Source organism: Empidonax traillii, unplaced genomic scaffold (genome assembly GCF_003031625.1).
Source record: "Empidonax traillii isolate 1590-97213 ecotype Southwest subspecies unplaced genomic scaffold, ASM303162v1 scaffold1717:size179649, whole genome shotgun sequence".
Taxonomy (NCBI): Eukaryota; Metazoa; Chordata; class Aves; order Passeriformes; family Tyrannidae; genus Empidonax; species Empidonax traillii.
The window spans coordinates 110543-131115 of record NW_020956910.1 but is presented as its reverse complement, the minus strand read 5'-3'; the positions used below and the strand labels follow the sequence as shown (position 1 = coordinate 131115).

Here is a 20573-nt window from a genome sequence, read left to right as displayed (position 1 = left end):
GGAGGAGGAGGAGAAGGAAGAAAAAAAAAGGAGGGTGAGAAGGGCGGGGAGGGGGAAAGAAGGAAAACGGCAAGAAAAATGTCCAGACCATGTTTGGCCAGGGAGTGATGTTTGGATAAGATCATGTTCCAAAAATACAGCCCGTTCCCACCAGCGCCGAAGGAGGGGGAGAGTAGGGGGGGTGGTCCTGTGTCCCCCCCTCCCATCCCGGCTCCACGCGGGGCCCCGCGCCGGGATTTTGGGCCCCGTGGCTGTGCCGTGGTGGTGCCGAAAGGAATTGTCGGAGCCTCAGAGTCGCTTGGCGTTGCTCTTGGCTTTGTTTTCTTAAGGCACCGTGTCCGCTCTCCTTTTTTGGAGCTGGGAAGACGTCGCTGGAGCAGCAGGAGGAGGGGTGGGGGGGGCTCAGCCAGCCCGGCTCTCTCATCACACCCCGGGTGACCGGGACACCTCCGTGTCCTCGGGAATTGGGGCCATCGGGACGCTCCTCGGAGCCAGGATTTGGTGCCGCGGCCGCTTTTTGAGCAGCTTGAGGGGGGGTTGATCCAAATGCCAGAGCTGGGCTTGGGGTGGATCTGCGGGAACACAGGTCCCACGTCCCGGGGTGCGGCACCCCTGCATCCCAAAGGGCTTCGCCCCATCCTTTTCCAGGATGATGGTCCCCAGGAGGGGGAGGCTGCCAGGCCGGGGGTCCCCAAAACCTCCCCAGTTCCCAGGGCATGGGGTGGAGCAAAGCCTTATCCGCGGGGATCAGGGAACAGCAGGATTTAACCTGTTTCATCCTAAACTGTGAATCACCCAGCTGTACCCGCTCCCTGCCGCGTTCCTGGCTTTCCAGCTGCAACATTCCAAGTTGTGAATCACCCAGTTTTACCCCCTCCCTGCCGCATTCCTGGTTTTCCAGCTGCAAAACCCCGGGATGCCAAGAGCAGCTGAAGCCAGAGCTGCTCTTAGGGATGACTCTTCCCTCTTCCCTTGCCCTCTGGACCTGGGAAAACCTCACCATGGATCCTCATGGATGGGGAGGAACTGAGGGGGTCCTGTGGGGGATTCCAAGAGATCCCTCATGAACGGGAGGGACTGATAGAACCCCATGGGGGATCCTAAGGGCTCCCTACATTCACCATGGATGGGGAGGGATTGATGGGATCCCGTGGAGGATCCCGAGGTCTCCCTGTGCCCATTATGGATGGGGAGGGATTGATGGGATCCCGTGGAGGATCCCGAGGGCTCCTTGTATCCATCGAGGATGGGGAGAGAGAGACTGAGGGAGGCAGAGCCACGGACAAGAGCCAGGGTGATGTTTTCAGCTGTCCCCAGCCGGGAATGGGGTGTGGGGACATCAGGGAAGGGCAGCGTTTTGGGCTCCAGCCCATCCTGTCACGTGCTGGTGCAGATCCAAAGGTCAGATTCCCATTTAACACCTTCCAAAAGTGAGGGAGTGAGCGAAACCAGCGGCATCCTGGGGAAGCTGAGTCAGTCCCTCCCTTTTGTTGCTCCCGGGTGTTTTTATCAGACCCACCATCCCGGTGGTTGGTGGTTATTTCCATACCCTGCAGGGGTACAGACCCACCCAGGGGCGAGGTCCTTTTCCCCCTGGATCAGGATCTCCGGTGGGATAAATCCGTGGTGGGATGGAGCACACAGAGACCCCGCTCCCCATCCCATATCCCACCCTGCCTCTCCTCGCTGCCATTCCCTGGGGAAGCTGCCTGCAAGGGTTGGGATTTGCTGCCTCACCCCCATCCCTGCGGGGTGAATCCCGACGGGAATCCTCCGTTATTCCCGCGCTGGACTGGGAATTCCCGGGAAATCAGGGGTTATTTCTCACCTTCCACGGGGTTGTGGCAGTGGATGGAGCAGATCCAGGGAAGAGAGCCCAGGATGCAGCCTGGGCTAGGGGGCAGAGGGGGGTGCTGGGGACAGGGATGTGTTTCCTTATCCCATTCCATCCTTTCCATTCCAGGTACCAGCACCTGCCCGGGCAGAGGTGGCTGTGAGGGCTGAGGGCAAAGAGCTCGTCCTGGTGCTGGAGAGGAACCAGTAAGTTCTGGGGAAGGGGCACTGGGCATCACTGGCAGATCCCACTGGGATTGGCAGTATCATGGATGGGGCTCTTCTGCCCTCAGGGGAAGGGTCAACCCGGCGTGGCTTCACTTTGGGGTGAAATGGTCCCTTTTCTGCTCCACAACCCCCTGTGGTGGGAGGACCAGCCCTGGTTCGATGCCACGGGGCAGGACCCACCACGGGGGAAGGTGGTGTGGGGTGTTTGGGGGCTGGAGATGTCCCTCTGCCCTCACGGCATTTCATGGAATGGTTTGGGTTGGAAGGGACCTCAAAGGCCATCCAGTGCCACCCCCTGCTGTAGGCAGGGACACCTTCCACCAGCCCAAGTTGCTCCAAGCTGGCCTTGGACACTCCCAGGGATCCAGGGGCAGCCACAGCTTCTCTACCCCTGGGTGGGTTCCTGTCCCACCAGCAGCTGTGGGAGCTCAGCCTGGCAGAATCCTCTCCCTGCTGCTGTTTGGGTGCAAAAACAGCCCCCTCAGCGTCCCCAGAACCCTCCAGAGACCTGCAGAGGAGCTTCTGGTGTGCAGGAAGGAGAACTGGGGGGGTTCCCCTGCACATTTTAGGGTCAGTGGGGGGGTTGTCGTGGGGGTTGGAAGCTGATGAGCAAAGCTGGGGCACCAGGCCTGGAGAGCTTTGGGTGTCTTCTCATGGCAGGGGGAGTCAGGAGGGGTGAGGAGCAACCCTGGAGGCTCTGGGGCCTCTGGAAGGAGCAGAGAGATGGGTGGGATTGTGGGATGAGGGCACAGGGTAATAAATGGGTGAGGGAGGATGGGTGGCAGCAAAAGGGAACTGGGCAACCAGGGCAGCCCAGGGCAGCCAGGACCATCCATGGTCCCTGGGATCATCCATGGCACTCAGGAGCATCCATGGCACCTGGGATTATCCATAGTACCTGGAATCATCCATGGCACCTGAGATCATCTATAATATCTGGGATCGTCCATGGCACCAGGACCATCCATGGCACTTGGGATCATCCACAATACCTGGGATCATCCACAATACCTGGGATCATCCACAATACCTGGGATCATCCACGGCACCCAAAAGCATTGGTGGCACCCAGGACTTTCCAGGACACCAAAGAGCATCCACAGCACTCAGGACCACCCCTGGCACCCAGGGCAGCTCCTGATTGTCCCTGGCACTCAGGATCATCCATGTGGCACACAGGGCAGTCTGGTGGCATCCAAGAGCACCTGTGTCACCCAGGAATGTGCATGGGCCACCCAGGACAGTCTGTGATACCCAAGACATGGCACCCTAGGACTTCCATGGCACCCAAGAACTGCCAGGAACCAAAAACTTCTATGATCCCGAGACCACCACTGCACCCAAGACACCCAAGGCTGGCTGTGGGGACAGTGTGGGGACACCAAAGCAGCCCTGGCCATCCTAACTGCTCCCCTGGGGCAGGTGACAGGGCCACCTTAGAACCCTGTGAGCCTGTGGAGGCTGGGCTGGACCTCAGATCTCCTTTCTGCTGGTGCTGGGACACTCGATTGGTCTCCAAACCCATCCTGTGGGGTGTTCTCCTTCCCTCGTGCTGGAGGAGCAGCCACGTCTCTCCCCTCCTTCCCTGGGTGCCTGGAGAGGATGATCCCAGTGGGCTGAGTCCCTCTCCTGTGTCTCTGGCCCTGTCCCCATCCTGGGGGCACAATCTTGTCCTGCCCAGCCACCCACGTGTCCCCCCCTCTCAGGAAGCAGCTCTGAGCTCCTGGCTCATTGCTGGGCTGGAACTGGAGTCACTGGTGCCAGGCACCTACTCACAGGCGGACAGGGAAGCCACAAACGTGCCCACAGAGTCATTTCTGGCACCTGAGTGGGTGTGAAATGGAGAGCAGGAGGTGGGAGGGCTCTTCCGGCACCGGCAGCTGGTTATTTTCTTCTTCTGCGGAATAAAACCTCTGGGAAGGGGCCAAACCTCAAAACTCAAGGGCTGAGCTGATGCCAGGGGCAAACCTGGGCCTCCTTGTCCTTCTGTGGGTGCCAGAGCCCCTGCAGGGCCCGTGGGGACCTGCCACCTCCACAGGGACTACAGGGTCAGGGAGGGGTGTCCATCACCCTGGAATCTGGGCAAGGTCACTGTGGGAAACATTTTCTTTTCCTCTTTTTCCTGTCCTGTCCTGTCCTCTCTTTTTCTCTTTCCTTCACTTTCCTTTCCCAAACCTTCCCTTCCCCTCTCCCAAATCCCCCTCTCTCCTCCCTGGCATCCCCCCATCCCCACGTGTTGCCGGCCGTGAGCTCAGCCCTGGCTCTTCCCTGCCGCAGGAAGCCGTTTGTCAGCGTGGGATGGGCTGGCATTGGGATGTGTCACTCCTGGATCAGCCTCGGGAGCTGGGGGGAGATGTCCGGCAGCTGGAAGGGGGAGCCGAGGCATATGGGGTGAAGGCAAGGGTAGGGAAGGGGCTGGAGCAGCAGGAGGGGCTGAGGGAGCTCGGGGGGCTCAGCCTGGAGAAAAGGAGGCTCAGGGGGGACCTTCTGGCTCTGCAACTCCCTGACAGGAGGGGGGAGCCGGGGGAGGGGGGATCGGGCTCTGCTCCCAGGAACCAGCAGTAGGACAAGAGGGCAGAGCCTCCACCTGTGCCAGGAGAGGTTCAGGTTGGACTTGGAGAAGAAATTCTTCCCAGAGTGAGTGCTCAGACACTGGAATGGGCTGCCCAGGGAGCTGGTGGAGTCACTTCCCTGGAGGTGTTTTAAGGACAGACTGGACGTGGCATCAGCGCCAAGGGCTGGGTAACAAGGTGGGGTTGGGTCACAGGCTGGACTCGGTGGTCTCAGAGCTCTTTTCCAAGCTGAACGATTGCGTGTGATTCGCTGTGTCCCTTGTGCTGGGACACCTGGAGCAGCTGCGGGCTGCTCAGCCCTCCTCTCTCCACAGGCTGCTGGCTCCGGGATACTCGGAGACTCACTACGAGGGGGATGGACAGCCCGTGACGGTGACCCCCAACCACACGGTGGGTGCTGGGGGGGGTGAGTGGATGTCGCTCACTTCTGTTTTTTGGGATGTTTTGGCGCTTGTGCCGAAGCCGAAGCCGGCCCGGGGCGGGGAGGGGCGTTGCGTTTTCCCTGGCAGCATCCCCGGCGCCTGTGGCAGCAGGAATGCGGCCGCACGCGGCTCCTGTATCTCTTGGCCGCGGTTCAGCACCTCGGCAGATAAACACAGGCAGCACCAGGGCCCTCCCCGATGTCCCCCCACCGGCCTTTTGTCACCCTTCCAGCGCGCCGGGCCCGGGCTGTGTCCTGGGCTGAACTCCGGCTCCCTCCTCCCGGCTCTTCCCGGGATGGAGGGACACGGCTACCCTGGACGGGAAATGGGAAATAAGGTGTTTTTTGGGGGATCAGCGCGCGGGGTTTGTTGCTGCCCAGCCCTTTCGGGGGGCTCTCTGACGAGGGTCTCCATCCCCTCTCTCCAGGAGCACTGTCACTACCACGGCCACGTCCGCGGCTACGGCGGCTCCTGGGTCGTCCTCAGCGCCTGCTCGGGAATGCGGTATGGAAAAATGCAGGGCGGGGAGGGGCGTTGTGGGGCTGGCAGAGGGTGGGATGGATCCACCGCTCCTCCCTCCCTGCGGGGATCCCCTCCTGGAGCAGCACCGATGCTCCTCCAGCCCGGCTTCGGGTGGTTCACGGGGCTGATTTTTCCATCGCTCCCATCCCATCCTTCTCCTCCCTTCTCCCGTCCTTTGCCCAACCCCAGGAGTGGGCAGGTGAGGGGAAAGAGAATAATTTTCTGGCAGCACGAGGTTCTTTCAAGGATATTCACCCGTGGAGGGGGCAAGACCCTCAGAACTGAGCTTTGTTTGCATGGTCTGATGGTTTTGATGCCGAGGGTGTGTTTGCTCCTGGGGCTGTTTGGACAGAGACCCCCCATCCCTTATCCCTTCTCCCACCCTGGGTATGGACCAAGCTGAGGTGCCACGAGTTTGTGGGGCCTCAGGGAACCCCAGTGGAAGCCTCACAGGAGCCACCAGGGGCTGTTCTCCTCTTCCAGGGGTCTCATAGTGCTGAGCAGCAACACCAGCTACTACCTGAGCCCCCTGGGGCCCCCCGAGCCAGGGCACCACATCATCCACAGAGCAGAGCACCTGCCCATCCCAGCTGGCACCTGTGGGCACGGAGATGATTTGGGGAGCACCGTGGCTGACATTGCCCAGCTCTTCCAGCCAGGGCACCGACGGGTAAATCTACCCCGGAGGACGTTGGGAAGGGTTGGGAGCGGGGCTGTCTGAACCTCTCCTGAGGCCTTGTACCCATCCCCCTGGCACCTGGGCAGGGCTGTGCTGGCAGGTGGCGCAGGAGGGGTCTGTGGGGGTGATTTGCCTGGTCTGAGTTTGGGCAGGAGACCCCCAGAGAGAGGTGCCATGACCTCCTGTGGGACATGAGGTCATTTGGAGACACCCAGTTCCTTGTCACCTCACGCCTCAGTTTCCCCTCCCAGCCCTCCCTCCTGAGCAGCTGTGAGGTGTGTGAGGTGGAAGATGCCCAGAGCCATGGGCTGCCCCTTCCTTTGCTCCTCTGAGCCCTGTGTGTGTGTCCTGCAGGCGAGGAGAGATGCCTGGAGGACCATGAAGTACATGGAGCTCTTCATCGTTGCCGATCACACACTGGTGAGTGCTGAGGGGGGGACAGAAACGTGGGCCCCTGCTGAAAAAACAGGTCCCCTCATTGTGTCCCTTCCTGATTTTCCTCTGGTGACCCTTCCCCATCCCCACATTTCTGCAGTACAGGAACCAGAACCTCAACCTGGGCCAGACCAAGCAGCGCATCGTGGAGATCGCCAACTACGTGGACAAGGTGAGGGACCTTTTGGCCACCTCTGTCATTCCCAGTGCCTGTGAGAGCACCTGATCTTGGTGCCGACCTGGTGGTGGCCCTCAGGGACAGACCCCATGTCACCAGGGCAAGGAATCACAGAATTATGGAATCATTTATGTTGGGAAACACCTCCAAGTCCATCCTGTCCAACCACCCCCAGCACTGCCAAGGCCATCACTGACCCACGTCCCCAAGGGCCACATCTACAGGGATTTTAAATCCCTCCAGGGGTGGGGACTCCACCCCTGCCCTGGGCAGCTGTGCCAGGGCTGGGCAACCCATGAAGGAATTTGGGGGTTGGGATGAAGATGGTGGGAGTCACTTTTTTGGGCTGGGCTGCAGCAGCCAAGTCCTGCCTTGGCACAAGAGGGATACACTGAGGTGTTGCCAGCCCATGGTTGTCCTCATGCCACCCTGCCTGGCTCCTGTGCCCACTCCTGTGCCCGTAGAGCTTGTGCTTGCAGGTGGATTTGGGAGAAGTGTGTCCTGGAGTGACACCCCGAGACCCACCGGCTGCAACGCCACGGCAGGGAAGGAGGATTCCCAGCGAATCCCACCCCCATCCACCCCTTCCATCCATGCCTTCCCTGCAGTTTTACAGGCTGCTGAACATCAAGGTGGCCCTGATCGGGCTGGAGGTGTGGACGGAGCGGGACCACTGCGCCGTCACCAGCGACGCCAACGCCACGCTCTGGGCCTTCCTGCAGTGGAAGAAGTCGCTGAGGTCCCGCAAGAAGCACGACAACGCCCAGCTCCTCACGTGAGCCACACCCACAGCAGGGCAGGGGGGTGCCAGCTGGCACTGGGGTGTCCAAACCACCCTGGTGGGGCTGAATTCCCCTCTCCGTTCTCCTTCCCCGGGCAGGGGGAAGACGTTCGGGGGGACGACCATCGGAATGGCCCCGCTGGAGGGGATGTGCAGCATGGATAACTCTGGAGGAGTCAGCGTGGTGAGGAGGTTATGAGGGGTCCCCACTGCTTCTCCCAGCTGGAGAACCTCGTTGCCACCCTGTCTTGGAGGAGTTCTCCATGGACTGGGAGGATCAGCCACCTGGGGTTGGTCCTGGGATGCAGCCTGGGAGCGAGTGAGGATGTTGGTGGCTCCTTATCCCTCTCAGATGTTGGTCAGGTACCAAGGAGGGTGAGAAGGGGCTGGTTTAAAGGTCTGTCACCCCACGTACACCCCCAGATTCCAGCAGCACTGGGATCTCCAGTGGTGCTTCTGCCCCTCATGTTGAGGAGCCCCTGCGTGTGCTCTCTGGTGTTGTGGGGTCACCTCTGCCCAGATGACTCTGATCCTCCTCCTCCTCCTTGTGGTGGCCCTGGTTGTGATGGTGGTGGCCATGATGACCTGTGACAGAGTGGTGGGGGCCACCCAGGCTTCTGGTCTTTGGGATGTGCCTTGAGAAGTTTGGCTCCAGCAAAAGATCTTCCCCAACAGTCCCACGTGGGACTTCCAGGAGACCAAACCCTTCCTTGTGCTGTGAATCTTCTTCCAACCCTCCCCGGGATGCAGCCTCGATCCCAGGGATGTTGTGGTGCCTCCACCAGCCTGGGGTGTGGGGTCAGCCCTGTGTCCTCCCTCGTGGCTGCTGTGCCCACACATCCCCCCGTGCCCCCGCAGGACCACGCGGAGCAGCCCATCGGAGCCGCCGCCACCATGGCCCACGAGATCGGCCACAACTTCGGGATGGTCCACGACACCAAGGGCTGCTGCGTGGAGGCCACCCCGGAGCAAGGAGGCTGTGTCATGGCAGCAGCCACGGGGTAAGAGGTACTGGGGGTGGGGGGCTGTTTGCAGCTGAGCGGGCTGGGAGCGGGGAGGGAATCTCGGCATCTCCAGGCTGGGAGGGCTGGGGGGGTTCCCCTGGAGAAGAGAAGGCTCCAAGGAGAGCTGAGAGCCCCTGGCAGGACCTAAAGGGGCTCCAGGAGAACTGGAGAGGGACTGGGGACAAGGCATGGAGGGACAGCACACAGGGAATGGCTTCAAACTGGAAAAGTGAAGATTTAAATGGGATATTGGGAAGGAATTGCTGGCTGGGAGGGTGGGCAGGCCCTGGTACAGGTTGGGCAGAGAAACTGTGGCTGCCCCTGGATCCCTGGAAGTGTCCAAGGGCAGGTTGGAACAACCTGGGCTGGTGGAAGGTGTCCCTGCCCATAGCAGGGAGGTTGGAACTGGATGGTCTTGAAGGTCCCTCCCAACCCAACCCACTCTGTGACCATTCCCTGATTCCCTGGAGCACATCCCACATTCCAGGTGTGAGCAGGGCTGGGGGGCTCCAAAGGGCAGCAGAGAAGTAGCATCCCCATCCCAAAACAGCAAAGGATGGAAGCAAATGGATCCCACCTGCTCCTCCAATTAACAAAGATCACAGAAACCCCACAGTGTTGTTTCAGGGTGGGGCTGTCGGACCCCGGCACTGATCCCATGGGATTTAATATCTCCCTGGGTGGATTTTGGTGGGGAAAAGGACATTTTTGACTGTCTTCAACCTGCTCCTATTTTCACTTCCCTAAATATTGGGAATATTGTCTTTCTCACCCCCCACAACTCGCAGGGACTTAGAACTTTCCCCACAGCTCAAATTTCCTCCAGGTTTCAAAAGCACTTCTACAAAACATCCTTCTGTGTCATCTCAAAAATGAGATATCCTGATAAGAAATAAAACTTCTTTTTCTAGGCTAGAAGGAAACGAAACCATTAGTAAGAAGAGGAAATGCTTCTTCATAAATCACACAAAAAACCCCACAAACTTTGCAAAATCAGGGAAGAACTGAGCTCAGAGTTCCTCTAGAAAAAACAATTTCTCTCCAGCTCCTCAGGCTGTTGGAAAAACGACCTTACACTTTGGAGGCTCTAATTATTTCTTTGACTGTTTTATGGGGATTTTGGGGGGATAATTCTTTTCCATATTTCTTTAATTTTTAAATTATTTTCATCTGTCACAACCCCGGAGGTGTTCGAAGAGCCCCAGATGGTGATTTCCCCTCAACAGTTCGGTGATAACATCTTTTTAACTGACATCCTGAGCAGATGTTGGCACCTGCTCTGTGGTTATTTTGAGGGTGGTGGTTGTGGTGTCTCAAGTGCAAGACATGGAGATGGCATCTGCACCAGCATCGAGCTTGCAGAGCCTGCAGGGGTTGGTGCTCCTGGGCTTTGAGGTTCTCACTGTGAGCGCCTCCATCTGCAAGAGGGTTCGTGCTGGAGGGTTGATGCTCCAGGCATGGCTTTGCCAGTTCCCCCCCACCTCCTCAGTCCCATTCCTGAGGATTTGGGGTTCAGGGAGTTGCCCCCTGGTTGTTGTTCTGGCGCTCACCCCGTGCCAGTTGGGGTGGGAGATGTTCACGGTCTCACTTCTGCCCTTGGAAGGCTTTGTGCCAGTTTGCCCATGTCCTTAATTCCCGGCTCTGACTGTGGTTTTCTACCTTCTCCTGCTCCTGATCCTCCCGCTTCCCATCCCTCCTGGAAGGGTTTGTGCCACTTGTGTTTAATTCCCGGCTCTGACAGTGGTTTTCCACCTTCTCCTGCTCCTCACCACCCTGTTTTCCATCCCCCCCGTCTCTGTCCCGTGCGCAGACACCCCTTCCCTCGCGTGTTCAGCTCCTGCAGCAAGAGGCAGCTGGAAAACTACTTCCAGAAGGGAGGTGGGATGTGCCTCTTCAACCTGCCCGACACCAAGGACCTGGTGGTGGGACGGAAATGCGGCAACGGCTTTCGGGAGGAAGGAGAAGACTGTGATTGTGGGGAGGTGGAGGTAGGAGCTGTTTTCACATCCACTTCCCTGCAGAGGCTTTTGCAGCTCGGCTGCAAGAAAGGCCACGTGGAGAGGGGGGTTTGCAAGTGATGGGAGGGGTGGAAAAGGGGCTGGGGGGAAGGGATAGGGAAGGGATGGAATCACGGTCATGGAGCTGTGGCCATGGTGTTGTCTTCTTCTGCTTCTCCCACCCAGGAGTGCACCAACCCCTGCTGCAACGCTCACAACTGCACGCTGAAGGAGGGGGCCCAGTGTGCCCACGGGGACTGCTGCCACAACTGCAAGGTGAGACCCCCACTGTGCCCCAAACATGTCCCCAACATGTCCCTACCCTGTCCCCACCATTCCCTCGGGAATCACGTGCTGCACATCCATAAGTTCAGACTCTGCTGTGCCAGATGAGGGTTATGTGTAAACTTGTGTCTGCAGGAGAAATCATGGAATGGTTGGGGTTGGAAGGGGACCTTAAAAATCATCCAGTTCCACCCCCTGCCACAGGCAGGGGCACCTTCCACTAGCCCAGGGTGCTCCAACCTGGCCTTGGACACTTCCAAGGATCCAGGGACAGCCACAGCTTCTCTGCCCAACCTGTGCCAAGGCCTCACCACTCTCACAGCCAGAAATGCCTTCCCAATATCCCTTCTCTATGCCAGTGTAAAGTCATTACTCCTTCTCCTGTCAGTCCAGACCCTTGTCCAAACTCCCTCTCCAGGAGAATCTCCTCTGGCAGTTTCTGGCTCTGGTCCAGCTCAGGAATGTATCTCCATACCTTGCCAGCCCCATACGCTCCCACAGGGAACATTCCAGATGGTTCATGTCCCCAGGCTGTGCCAGGAGGCAGCAGCCAGTCCCACCTTGTCCCCTTGGCTCAGTTTCTGTCTCCTCCTGATGCTCCTCTCTCCTCCCGTGGCAGCTGAAGGTGGCCGGGACGATGTGCCGGGAAGCAGCGGGATCCTGTGACCTGCCGGAATATTGCACTGGTGCCTCTCCCTACTGCCCAGCCAACGTGTACCTGCTGGATGGCTCCTCCTGTGCCTATGGAGAGGCCTATTGCAACAATGGCATGTGCATGACCCACCACCAGCAGTGTGTCCAGCTCTGGGGACCAGGTGAGTCCCGCCAGCCCCAGCCTGGCCTCCTTCCCACCCCTCTCCGGAGCAGGAGCTGCTCTGAGTCTGCAGTGGGGTCCCCATGGACTCTACCTGTGGGGTTGGAGGGTATGGAGTGGAGGAGCATTGGTACAGGTCGGCCAGAGAAGCTGTGGCTGCCCCTGGATCCCTGGAAGTGTCCGAGGCCAGGCTGGAGCAACCTGGGCTGGTGGAAGGAGTCCCTGCCCATGGCAGGGGGTGGAAAGAGATTCATTAATTCACAGCTTCCTTTCCCAAATTTTAATCACCCCCTGTGAGCCCTCAAGGCCCTGTAGAAATGACACAGACTCTGGAATGCTGGAGATACAGAATTTCCACAACTAACCAACATTCACGATCCCTGGAAGTGTCCCCAGGCTGGGTTGGACAGGGCTTGGAGCAACCTGGACTAGTGGAAGTTGTCCCTGCCTGTGGCAGGGGGTTGGAATTGGATGGGCTTTGGTCCCTTCTAACCCAAACCACTCTATGGTTCTATGACCAAAATCCTCTGCAAGGCCTCAGAAAAAAGGGAATTCCATCCCTCTTGTGCTGTCCCTGGTCCAGCCCCCCCGGCAGCAGCTCTTCAGGAGGCTTTTCCATGGCATTTTCTCCATGAACCTCCAGCTGCTGATCCCATTTTCAGTACTTCTCCCCACTTCCTGCTTTCCCCCATCCCACTGGGACCTTTCCTGCCTCCCTGCAGGTGCCTGGCCAGCTCCAGACGCCTGTTTCCAGGACGTGAACATGGCTGGGAACACCTACGGCAACTGCGGCAAGGACAGCCAAGGGCGCTACGTCAAGTGTGACAAGAGGTGGGCGCAGCCCTGGCACCCCTGGGGGCCCCATCTCCTCCTCCTGCACCCACAGCCCCCCTGTGCCCACCCCTGGGAGGGTCCTGCCCCAATCTCTGGGGTCAGCCCCGTTTTTAAGGCCTGAGGAAGCCACCAAATCCCTCTGGGCTCTGTTTCCGTCGGTGCCGGGAGGTTGGACTTGATGGTCTTGAGGGTCTTTCCCAACCCAGATGATCCCATTGTCCCATCACGCAGCACCTCCCAGCACAGCCTGGTGGGAAGATCAAAGACAGCATCAGGGGCTGCTGTTCAGGGAGCGTGTGCTCCCCGGTATTCCCAGTTTATGGAATCAGGGAATGTCCTGAGCTGGAAGGGACCAGCTCCATCGAGTCCAACCCCAGTGAGTCCAACTCCACTGAGTCCAACCCCACAGGACACCCCAAAAATCCCACCATGTGCCTGGGAGTATTCCAGGGATATTAGAGGTCCCTTACCCCATTTCTCAGTGCTGTCCATGATTTATCCAAGCCCTTCCCGAACCTGCCGAGCCGCAACCCGGCGCGGCCGTGAATTCCGAGGGAGGCGATCCCGCAGGAGCAGGGCGATGGGCAGGGAGACCCAGGGACTCACCCCCGGCTCTTCCCCCCTCCCAGGGACGCCATGTGTGGGAAGATCCAGTGCCAGAGCTCGGCCAAGAAGCCCCAGGGGACCAACACGGTGTCCATCGACACCACCATCCGCTTCAACGGGCGCGAGGTGAAGTGCAGGGGCACCTACATGTACACGGCCAAGGACGACGAGGAGGACCTGTCCGACCCCGGGCTGGTCATGACAGGGACCAAGTGTGGAGATGGCATGGTGAGTGCCCCTTCCCAGGGCTGGGGGCTCCTGCAGGAGGCCATCTCCTGGGCTCTTACCCAGCTCCAGCATGGATTTTGGCTCTTCACCAGCGGGATGTGGTTTGCTCCACGTGTGTGACCTGGGGAACATCTCAACCGGGGCATTATAGGATATTTTCAGGCCACCAAGTTCTCATTTCGAGATGCCACCAGGTGTTTGCAGGCCACCAAACTGTTGTTATTTGGGACATTTCTGGACATCCCCAGATGTTTTCAGGCCACCAAATTCTCCTCCCTGGCCTCAAAGCTTTTTTTTTTTTTTTTCCCAGTTCAGTTCGCAGCGGAAGAATTGCCACGGGATTTTATGGATGAGGCTTCCTCCCAGGAATAAATTGTTTCCCAGGGGAAAGCTGCATTAGGAACCCAAGTGGCAAATCCAAAGCTAACTGGGAATTGGTCTCCTCTGCAGCCCCTGCATCTCCAAGGAGCTTTGGAGGGGGCCACTTGAGCTTAGGAAGGGCAGAGGGCTGGTGGAGAACAGGGTAGCAGGGGTGTCTGCCAGGGGGAGTTGGCTGTGGAGATCCTTCCCTATCTGATGTTTTAACAGTGGAATTTCCATCCCAGTTTGGGATACGAGGCCACAACACTGACATTTTCCCAGGGAAGGGTGGCTGGGTTTGAAATCCAGCACTGGGGGGTTTTTTAGCTGAGTTTTAGGGCCAGATGGGAAATGGTTTGTGTGGGAGCTGCCAGGTGGGTTGGCAGGGGAAGGGGCTGGGAGTGGTGCTGGCCCGTCCTGGATGTGGGAATGGCAGAGGCCAAAAATCGGAGTGAAATCTGCTGACCCGGAACGATGCAATTTATCCCAATGGCATTTTCCAAACGGAGAACATCCTTCCAAAGAACCCCCAGAGAAGCCCTCAGAAGATCAGTGTGTTCTCTCCTGGGTCTCTCTCCAACCTCCCTGGCTCTCCCCCAGGTTTGCAAGGACCGCCGATGCCAAAACGCCTCCCTTTTTGAGCTGGAAAAGTGCGTTTCCCGCTGCAACGGCCACGGGGTGAGTTTTGACCCGACACCTCCAGGAAAACCCTGGCATGAGCAGCAGATTTTTAAGGCAAACCCAGGGATGAGCCCTCTGGATTTCTTCTGCCTTTCCTCTCTGTGCCAGGCACCAGCTCCAGGTGAGGCTGAGCTGGGATCTTTGCTCAGCCATGTCCGAGCGAGAGGAAGGAAATCATTCCTGATGTAGGAACCATCTGCACAGTTTGGATCAGGGTCCAGTTTGAACTGGAGAGTGTTTAGAGCCCGGAGCAGGTGCCTGTTCCCTCTGAGAGAAAAACAAGGGTTAGAAAGATGACTGGGACTGCAAAAAAAGCAGGGAAATGGTTCAGGGATTACAAAGAGACGTTGTTGTCCAAAGCTCAAAGGTTACAAGGGTTGGAGCTCTGTGGAATGTGGGGCTTTGGGAGATGAGGCAACAGCAAACTGTGGGAGATCTGCTGGATTATGTGGAGGGATGTGATTGTGAAACACCCAAATTTACCCTTCTGTTCTGCTCAGAGAGCTGGGGGGGTTCCCCTGGAGAAGAGAAGGCTCCAGGGAGAGCTGAGAGCCCCTGGCAGGGCCTAAAGGGGCTCCAGGAGAGCTGGAGAGGGACTTGGGACAAGGGAGGGAGGGACAGGACACAGGGAATGGCTTCCCACTGCCAGAGGGCAGGGAGAGATGGGAGATTGGGAAGGAATTCCTGGCTGGGAGGGTGGGGAGGCCCTGGCCCAGGTTGGGCAGAGAAGCTGTGGCTGCCCCTGGATCCCTGGAAGTGTCCAAGGCCAGGTTGGAGCAACCTGGGCTGGTGGAAGGTGTCCCTGCCCATGGCAGGGGGTGGAACTGGATGATATTTGAGGTCCCTTTCCAACCAAACCATCCTGTGATTCCACGATGCTCAAGGGGTGAACATTACCAGGCTTTCAAGCTCCTTCATCCCAAATTCCCGTCACTCACCAGCCTGCTCTCATCCCCCACCCTACAGGCCACCCCTTCCACACCTCCCTGGTGGTCTCCAACCCTCCTCCTCTCCCTGCAGGTCTGCAACAGCAACAAGAACTGCCACTGTGACGCGGGCTGGGCTCCCCCCTACTGCGAGGAGCCGGGGCTGGGGGGCAGCGTGGACAGCGGCCCCGTGCAGCCCAACAGTGAGTGCCGGCGCCCTGAGGTGCTCCTGGGGCTGGAGTGATGCCAGGAGAGGGGGAAATGGGGGCACAGAGCCACTGGCAGCCCTGCTCCCAGAGGGGCTGGGTTGGCTCTGTCCAGGCAGACCCACAGTCCACGTTCAGTGGTCTTGCTGTCCTTGGTTGCTTGGTGGCCACCCCGAGAGGCTGCTGGGTGGTCCTTGCTGCCTTTCTGGAGGTGGGACCAGCAGCAAGGGGGTGACCAGATGGGATCAGCGTTCCCCAGCATCTCCCAGCCCCTCATTCCTCTCTGTGCTTTCCCTGGCAGACCAAGAGGCCGTTCTGATCGCCCTCCTCGTCATCTTCCTCTTCCTCCTGCCAGCCCTGACGATGAGCGTCTACTACTGGTACCGGAGGGAGAACTCCCTCCTGAATAAATGGATAAAGGAGATGAGGAAGAGGAGCCAGGAGGCCTACAGGTGGGTGGGGCATCCTAAATCCCTCCTTTCCTGAGGACCCAGCAGGACTTGTTTCATGCAGCCTGGTAGGAAGGGTTGGGGAGGAGCTGGAGGTGCCCAGGGCTGTTTTCCGAGGTTTAGGAGAACTGGTTTGAGATCTGCAGAGCTTTCTCTGGGAGAATCTGAGGCTCTCAGCAATTCCACAAGCAGAAAAAGAATCTTCTGGACAGGACAATCCCAGGGAGTGATGATAAAGGTGGTTGGTAGCAAGGAGGTTGAGTCCTGACTCCCAGCAGGCTGCAAGAATTCCAAGGGCTCTGAAGGGCAGCTGGATTGTGATATTGTCATTATTTGCCCTCCCAGCGCTGGTAGAGACACAAAACCCCCTCAGAACCCCAAAAATAATTGAGGAGGAAACCCCCAAATCAACCCACCCTTCATTCCCCCCCATTACCTGGAGACAGACACCCCCAGCAGTGCCATTAACGAGCTGTTAATTGAGGCAGGACCTCCCTGAGGTGCGGAATTTCGGGAGGCAGCTGTTCCTGAAGGGGTTGCTTTATTTTGCCATCCATGATTGACTTTGGAATTCCCAGCAGGAGCAAATCCATCGGTCGGAAGTCGAGCAATGGCCACTCCAAAACTGCCTTCACCTTGAGGAACATGTCCACCTCCAGCCACACCGATAAAGTAAGTAAGAAATCATCAATAAAGTGATAAATCATCAATAAAATAAGTGATAACTTACTTTACTGATAAGTGATAAATCATCAATAAACTGATAAACTATTAATAATGAGAAATCATTAATAAAATAAGTAATAAATCATCAATAAAATAAGTAATAAATCATCAACAAAGTGATAAATCCTCAATAAAATAAGTGATAACTTATTAATTAAGTGATAACTCATCAATAAAGTGATAACATCGATAAATAAGTGATAAGTCATCAGTAAAGTGATAACTCATCAATAAAATAAGTGATAATTATCAATAAAGTGATAAATCATCAATAAAGTGATAACTCATCAATAAAGTGATAAATCATCAATAACTGATAACTTATCAATAAAGTGATAAATCATCAATGGTATAAGTGATAGCTAATCAATGAAATAAGTGATAAATCATCAATAAAATGATAAATCATCAATAGAGTAAGTTAAAATTTAGGAAGCATTTAGGGAGAACTTAGGAGGAATTTAGGAAGAATTTAAGGGAGAAGTTTGGAAGAAATCAGGAAGAATTTAGGAAGTATTTATGGAGAATTTATGAAGAATTTAGGAGGAATTTAGAAAGAATTTAAGAATAATTTAGGAGGAATATAGGAGGAATTTGGGAGGAATGAAGGTTTTTCAAGCATGGCCCATGCCTGAGAGCAAGGCAGAGCAGATGATTTCTCCCATCTGCTGGAAATCTGGTGGTGGTTCACCAGAGCTCCAGGAATCCAGGACCAGCACCCTTGAGGAGCAAACCTGGAATCTCAGGATCCCTGAGGTCGGAAAAGACCTCCAGGATCGAGCCCAGCCATAAAATGTGTTCAGTGTTTGGGCAGGATGGGAAAAAAGCAGGGGGAAAAAAAGTGGGATAAACCCCAGAAGCCAAAGCTGCTCCCAGGAACAATTCCCAAAGGATTTTCCCCTGCAGGTGACCCGGGCCGCCTTCCTCCCCACCTCCTGCGCTCCCCACCCCGGCTCTCAGCCCGTCAACGTGGTCCACCCGCTCCGCCCGACCCCCAATTCCATCCCCCCGCGGCCCAGAGACCCCAAACCCGCCAGGCCACCCCCACCGCTCGCCAAATCCCCGCCGGGTCCCACCAGAGCCGGCGGCTCCCAGGCCAAGCTGCCTCCTCCCCGGAAACCCCTTCCCTGCAGCCCCCTGAGGACCCCGCAGGTGAGCCCCGCTTTGCCTTCCACGGGGGGGAATTCCAGGGGGTTGGGGTTTTTTTTGGGATGGTTTTGGGGTTGGGAGTTACTGAGAAGCTGTCGCGTCATCCCGGGAGGGGGATCCGTTGGACAGCGAGGGAAGTTCAGGGGAGAATGGGAATATTTTAGGGTAGTTTGGGTGTAGTTGATAAGAATATTTTAGGATAGTTTGGGTATTGTTAATGAGAATATTTTAAGATAGTTGGGTGCTGTTAATGGGAATAATTTAATGTAGTTTGGATATTGTTAATGGGAATATTTTAGGGTAGTTTGGATGGTGTAAATGGGAATAATTTAGTGTAGTTTGGGTGCTGTTAATGGGAGAATTTTAGGGTAGTTTGGGTGTTTTTGATAAGAATATTTTTGGATGGTTGGGGTGTTGTTAATGAGAATATTTTAAGGTAGTTGGGATGTTGTTAATGGGAATATTTTAAGGGAGTTGGGATATTGTTAATGGGAATATTTTAAGGTAGTTGGGCCCTTGTTAATAACAATATTTTAAGGTAGTTCGGGTGTTGTGAATAGGAATAATTTAGTGTAGTCTGGGTGCTGTTAATGAGAATATTTTAAGGTATTTTGTGTGCTGTTAATGGGAATAATTTAGTGTAGTTTGGATGTTGTAAATGAGAATATTTTAGGGTAGTTTGGGTGTTTTTGATAAGAATATTTTAGGATGGTTGGGGTATTGTTAGTGGGAATGTTTTAAGGTAGTTGGGTGCTGTTAATGGGAATAATTTAGTGTAGTTTGGGTGTTGTTAATGGGAATATTTTAAGATAATTTGGGTGCTATTAATAAGAATATTTTAGTGTAGTTTGGGTGTTGCTGATAAGGGTATTTTAGGATGGTTGGGGTGTTGTTAATGAGAATATTTTAAGGTAGTTGGGGTATTGTTAATGAGGATATTTTAAGGTAGTTGGGTGCTGTTAATGGGAATAATTTAGTGTAGTTTGGGTGCTGTTAATGGGAATAATTTAGTGTAGTTTGGGTGCTGTTAATGGGAATATTTTAGGGTAGTTTGGGTGTTGTTAATGAGAATATTGGAAGGTAGTTTGGGCGCTGTTAATGAGAATATTTTAGGGTAGTTTGGGTGTTTTTGATAAGAATATTTTAGGATGGTTGGGGTGCTGTTAATGAGATTATTTTAGGGTAGTTTGGGTGCTGTAATGAGAATATTTGAAGGTTCTTTGGATGCTGTTCCACACCTGGAAGCATCTCAGCTCTGCGGTGGGGGAGGGAGGTTTGCAGGAGGTCACCGGATGCTCCTTGAGGGTGACCTCAAGGTGACCTCACCCCTTGTGATTCCAGGTGGTCCCAAAGCAGCAGCCCCCTCGTCGGCCGCTCCCTGGGAGTCCCCTCCTGGCCAAAGAGCTGCCTCCTGCACATGGACAGACCCTGCTGGTCATGGTCCCTCCTACCAACTTCCAGCCATCGGGGACGAGTGCCATGAGCCACCCAACGAGGCCCTTGAAGTGAGTTGAGTGCCCCCCACCACGGGTGAGGTCCTGCAGGACCTCACGGGGTTTGGCCAAAATTGGCCAAGAGCCACCAAGGTTTGGGGTTTTAAGGTGCTGGGTTAAGGGAGGTGCCATATTTTGGGGGGGGGGGGGGGGGGGAGGGGCCTCCCATCCCAGGTGTGGAGGGAGCTGTTGGGATTCAGTGAAGGTGGGAAGGGATGGACAAGGTGGGAAGGGATGGACACTGATGTTCTCTTCCCTCCTCCCTCCCTGCAGACCGATGCCACCTCAAAGGTGAGTGAAGGACATCCCATGGGCCCCTGGCACTACCTCTGGGGGGGGGTGGCCTCAAAATGTCTCGGGGTAACTCAATCCCTGGAGCTCAGCTCTCCGAGGAGATGACCCAGGGCTGGTCCGGGGTTCCTGAAGGGAAGGGTTTGGCACATCCTGGCAGCAAAATCATCTCCCTTCCCCAAAATGTGGGGTTTTGTCTGTGCTGCCCACTGAGAACAATCCTGGAGAGGGACTGGGGACAAGGGAGGGAGGGACAGGACACAGGGAATGGTTTCCCATTGACAGAGGGCAGGGAGAGATGGGATACTGGGAAGGAATTGCTGGCTAGGAGGGTGAGGAGGCCCTGGCACAGGTTGGGCAGAGAAGCTGTGGCTGCCCCTGGATCCATGGAAGTGTCCAAGGCCCTGGGCAACATCATTCCCACTGCTGGTCGCTGCCCGGTGTCACCACCTGTCCTGTCAGGATTCTCGGGGTCCTCCAAGGGAAAACCACCTCAAAGCAGTGCAATCTGTGGTTCAACCTCTGCAGGGGGACATGAGTGGCCACAGCAGTGCCCTCTGGTCTCAGGGACAGCAGCTGGCCTGTCTGTGGGGGGTTGGTTGTGGTGGACGTGGTTTGGTGTCCACACTCAAAGAGCTGTCTCCTCCTTCTTCTCGCTCCAGGCCAGTCCCAGCCATCAAAGTCCAATCAACCTCCTTCCCCTCCAAGAAGTGACAATCCAAGGCCACCTGAAGCCCGTCCTTCCCGAGCTGGCTCTCCTGATTTGCACTGCTCTGGCCACAGGGGTCGTTCATTCCTCTCCTTTTGTTTGTCTTTTGATACCAGAGGACTATTTTTGATAAGACAGAATTTGTATTCAGCACAAAAACTGTA

General features: G+C 56.2%; 1 protein-coding gene across 1 annotated transcript in view; it reads left to right on the top strand.

Moving 5' to 3' along the window:
- The window catches only part of LOC114070856 (disintegrin and metalloproteinase domain-containing protein 33-like), a 29463-nt gene extending 8906 nt beyond the window's left edge, over positions 1 to 20557 (top strand). Inside the window, exons 3-24 of the mRNA XM_027908462.1 lie at positions 1964 to 2040; positions 4949 to 5024; positions 5484 to 5560; positions 6062 to 6248; positions 6612 to 6677; positions 6793 to 6864; positions 7479 to 7645; positions 7751 to 7835; positions 8510 to 8652; positions 10466 to 10643; positions 10839 to 10928; positions 11557 to 11752; positions 12474 to 12582; positions 13215 to 13419; positions 14380 to 14457; positions 15481 to 15589; positions 15894 to 16044; positions 16623 to 16713; positions 17674 to 17919; positions 19258 to 19421; positions 19683 to 19700; positions 20363 to 20557. Of these exons, the coding sequence (XP_027764263.1) occupies positions 1964 to 2040; positions 4949 to 5024; positions 5484 to 5560; positions 6062 to 6248; positions 6612 to 6677; positions 6793 to 6864; positions 7479 to 7645; positions 7751 to 7835; positions 8510 to 8652; positions 10466 to 10643; positions 10839 to 10928; positions 11557 to 11752; positions 12474 to 12582; positions 13215 to 13419; positions 14380 to 14457; positions 15481 to 15589; positions 15894 to 16044; positions 16623 to 16713; positions 17674 to 17919; positions 19258 to 19421; positions 19683 to 19700; positions 20363 to 20414 (2637 nt within the window). The 3' untranslated portion in view covers positions 20415 to 20557. The remainder of the gene's footprint in view (positions 1 to 1963; positions 2041 to 4948; positions 5025 to 5483; positions 5561 to 6061; positions 6249 to 6611; positions 6678 to 6792; positions 6865 to 7478; positions 7646 to 7750; positions 7836 to 8509; positions 8653 to 10465; positions 10644 to 10838; positions 10929 to 11556; positions 11753 to 12473; positions 12583 to 13214; positions 13420 to 14379; positions 14458 to 15480; positions 15590 to 15893; positions 16045 to 16622; positions 16714 to 17673; positions 17920 to 19257; positions 19422 to 19682; positions 19701 to 20362) is intronic.
- The last annotated feature ends 16 nt before the right edge of the window (positions 20558 to 20573 follow it).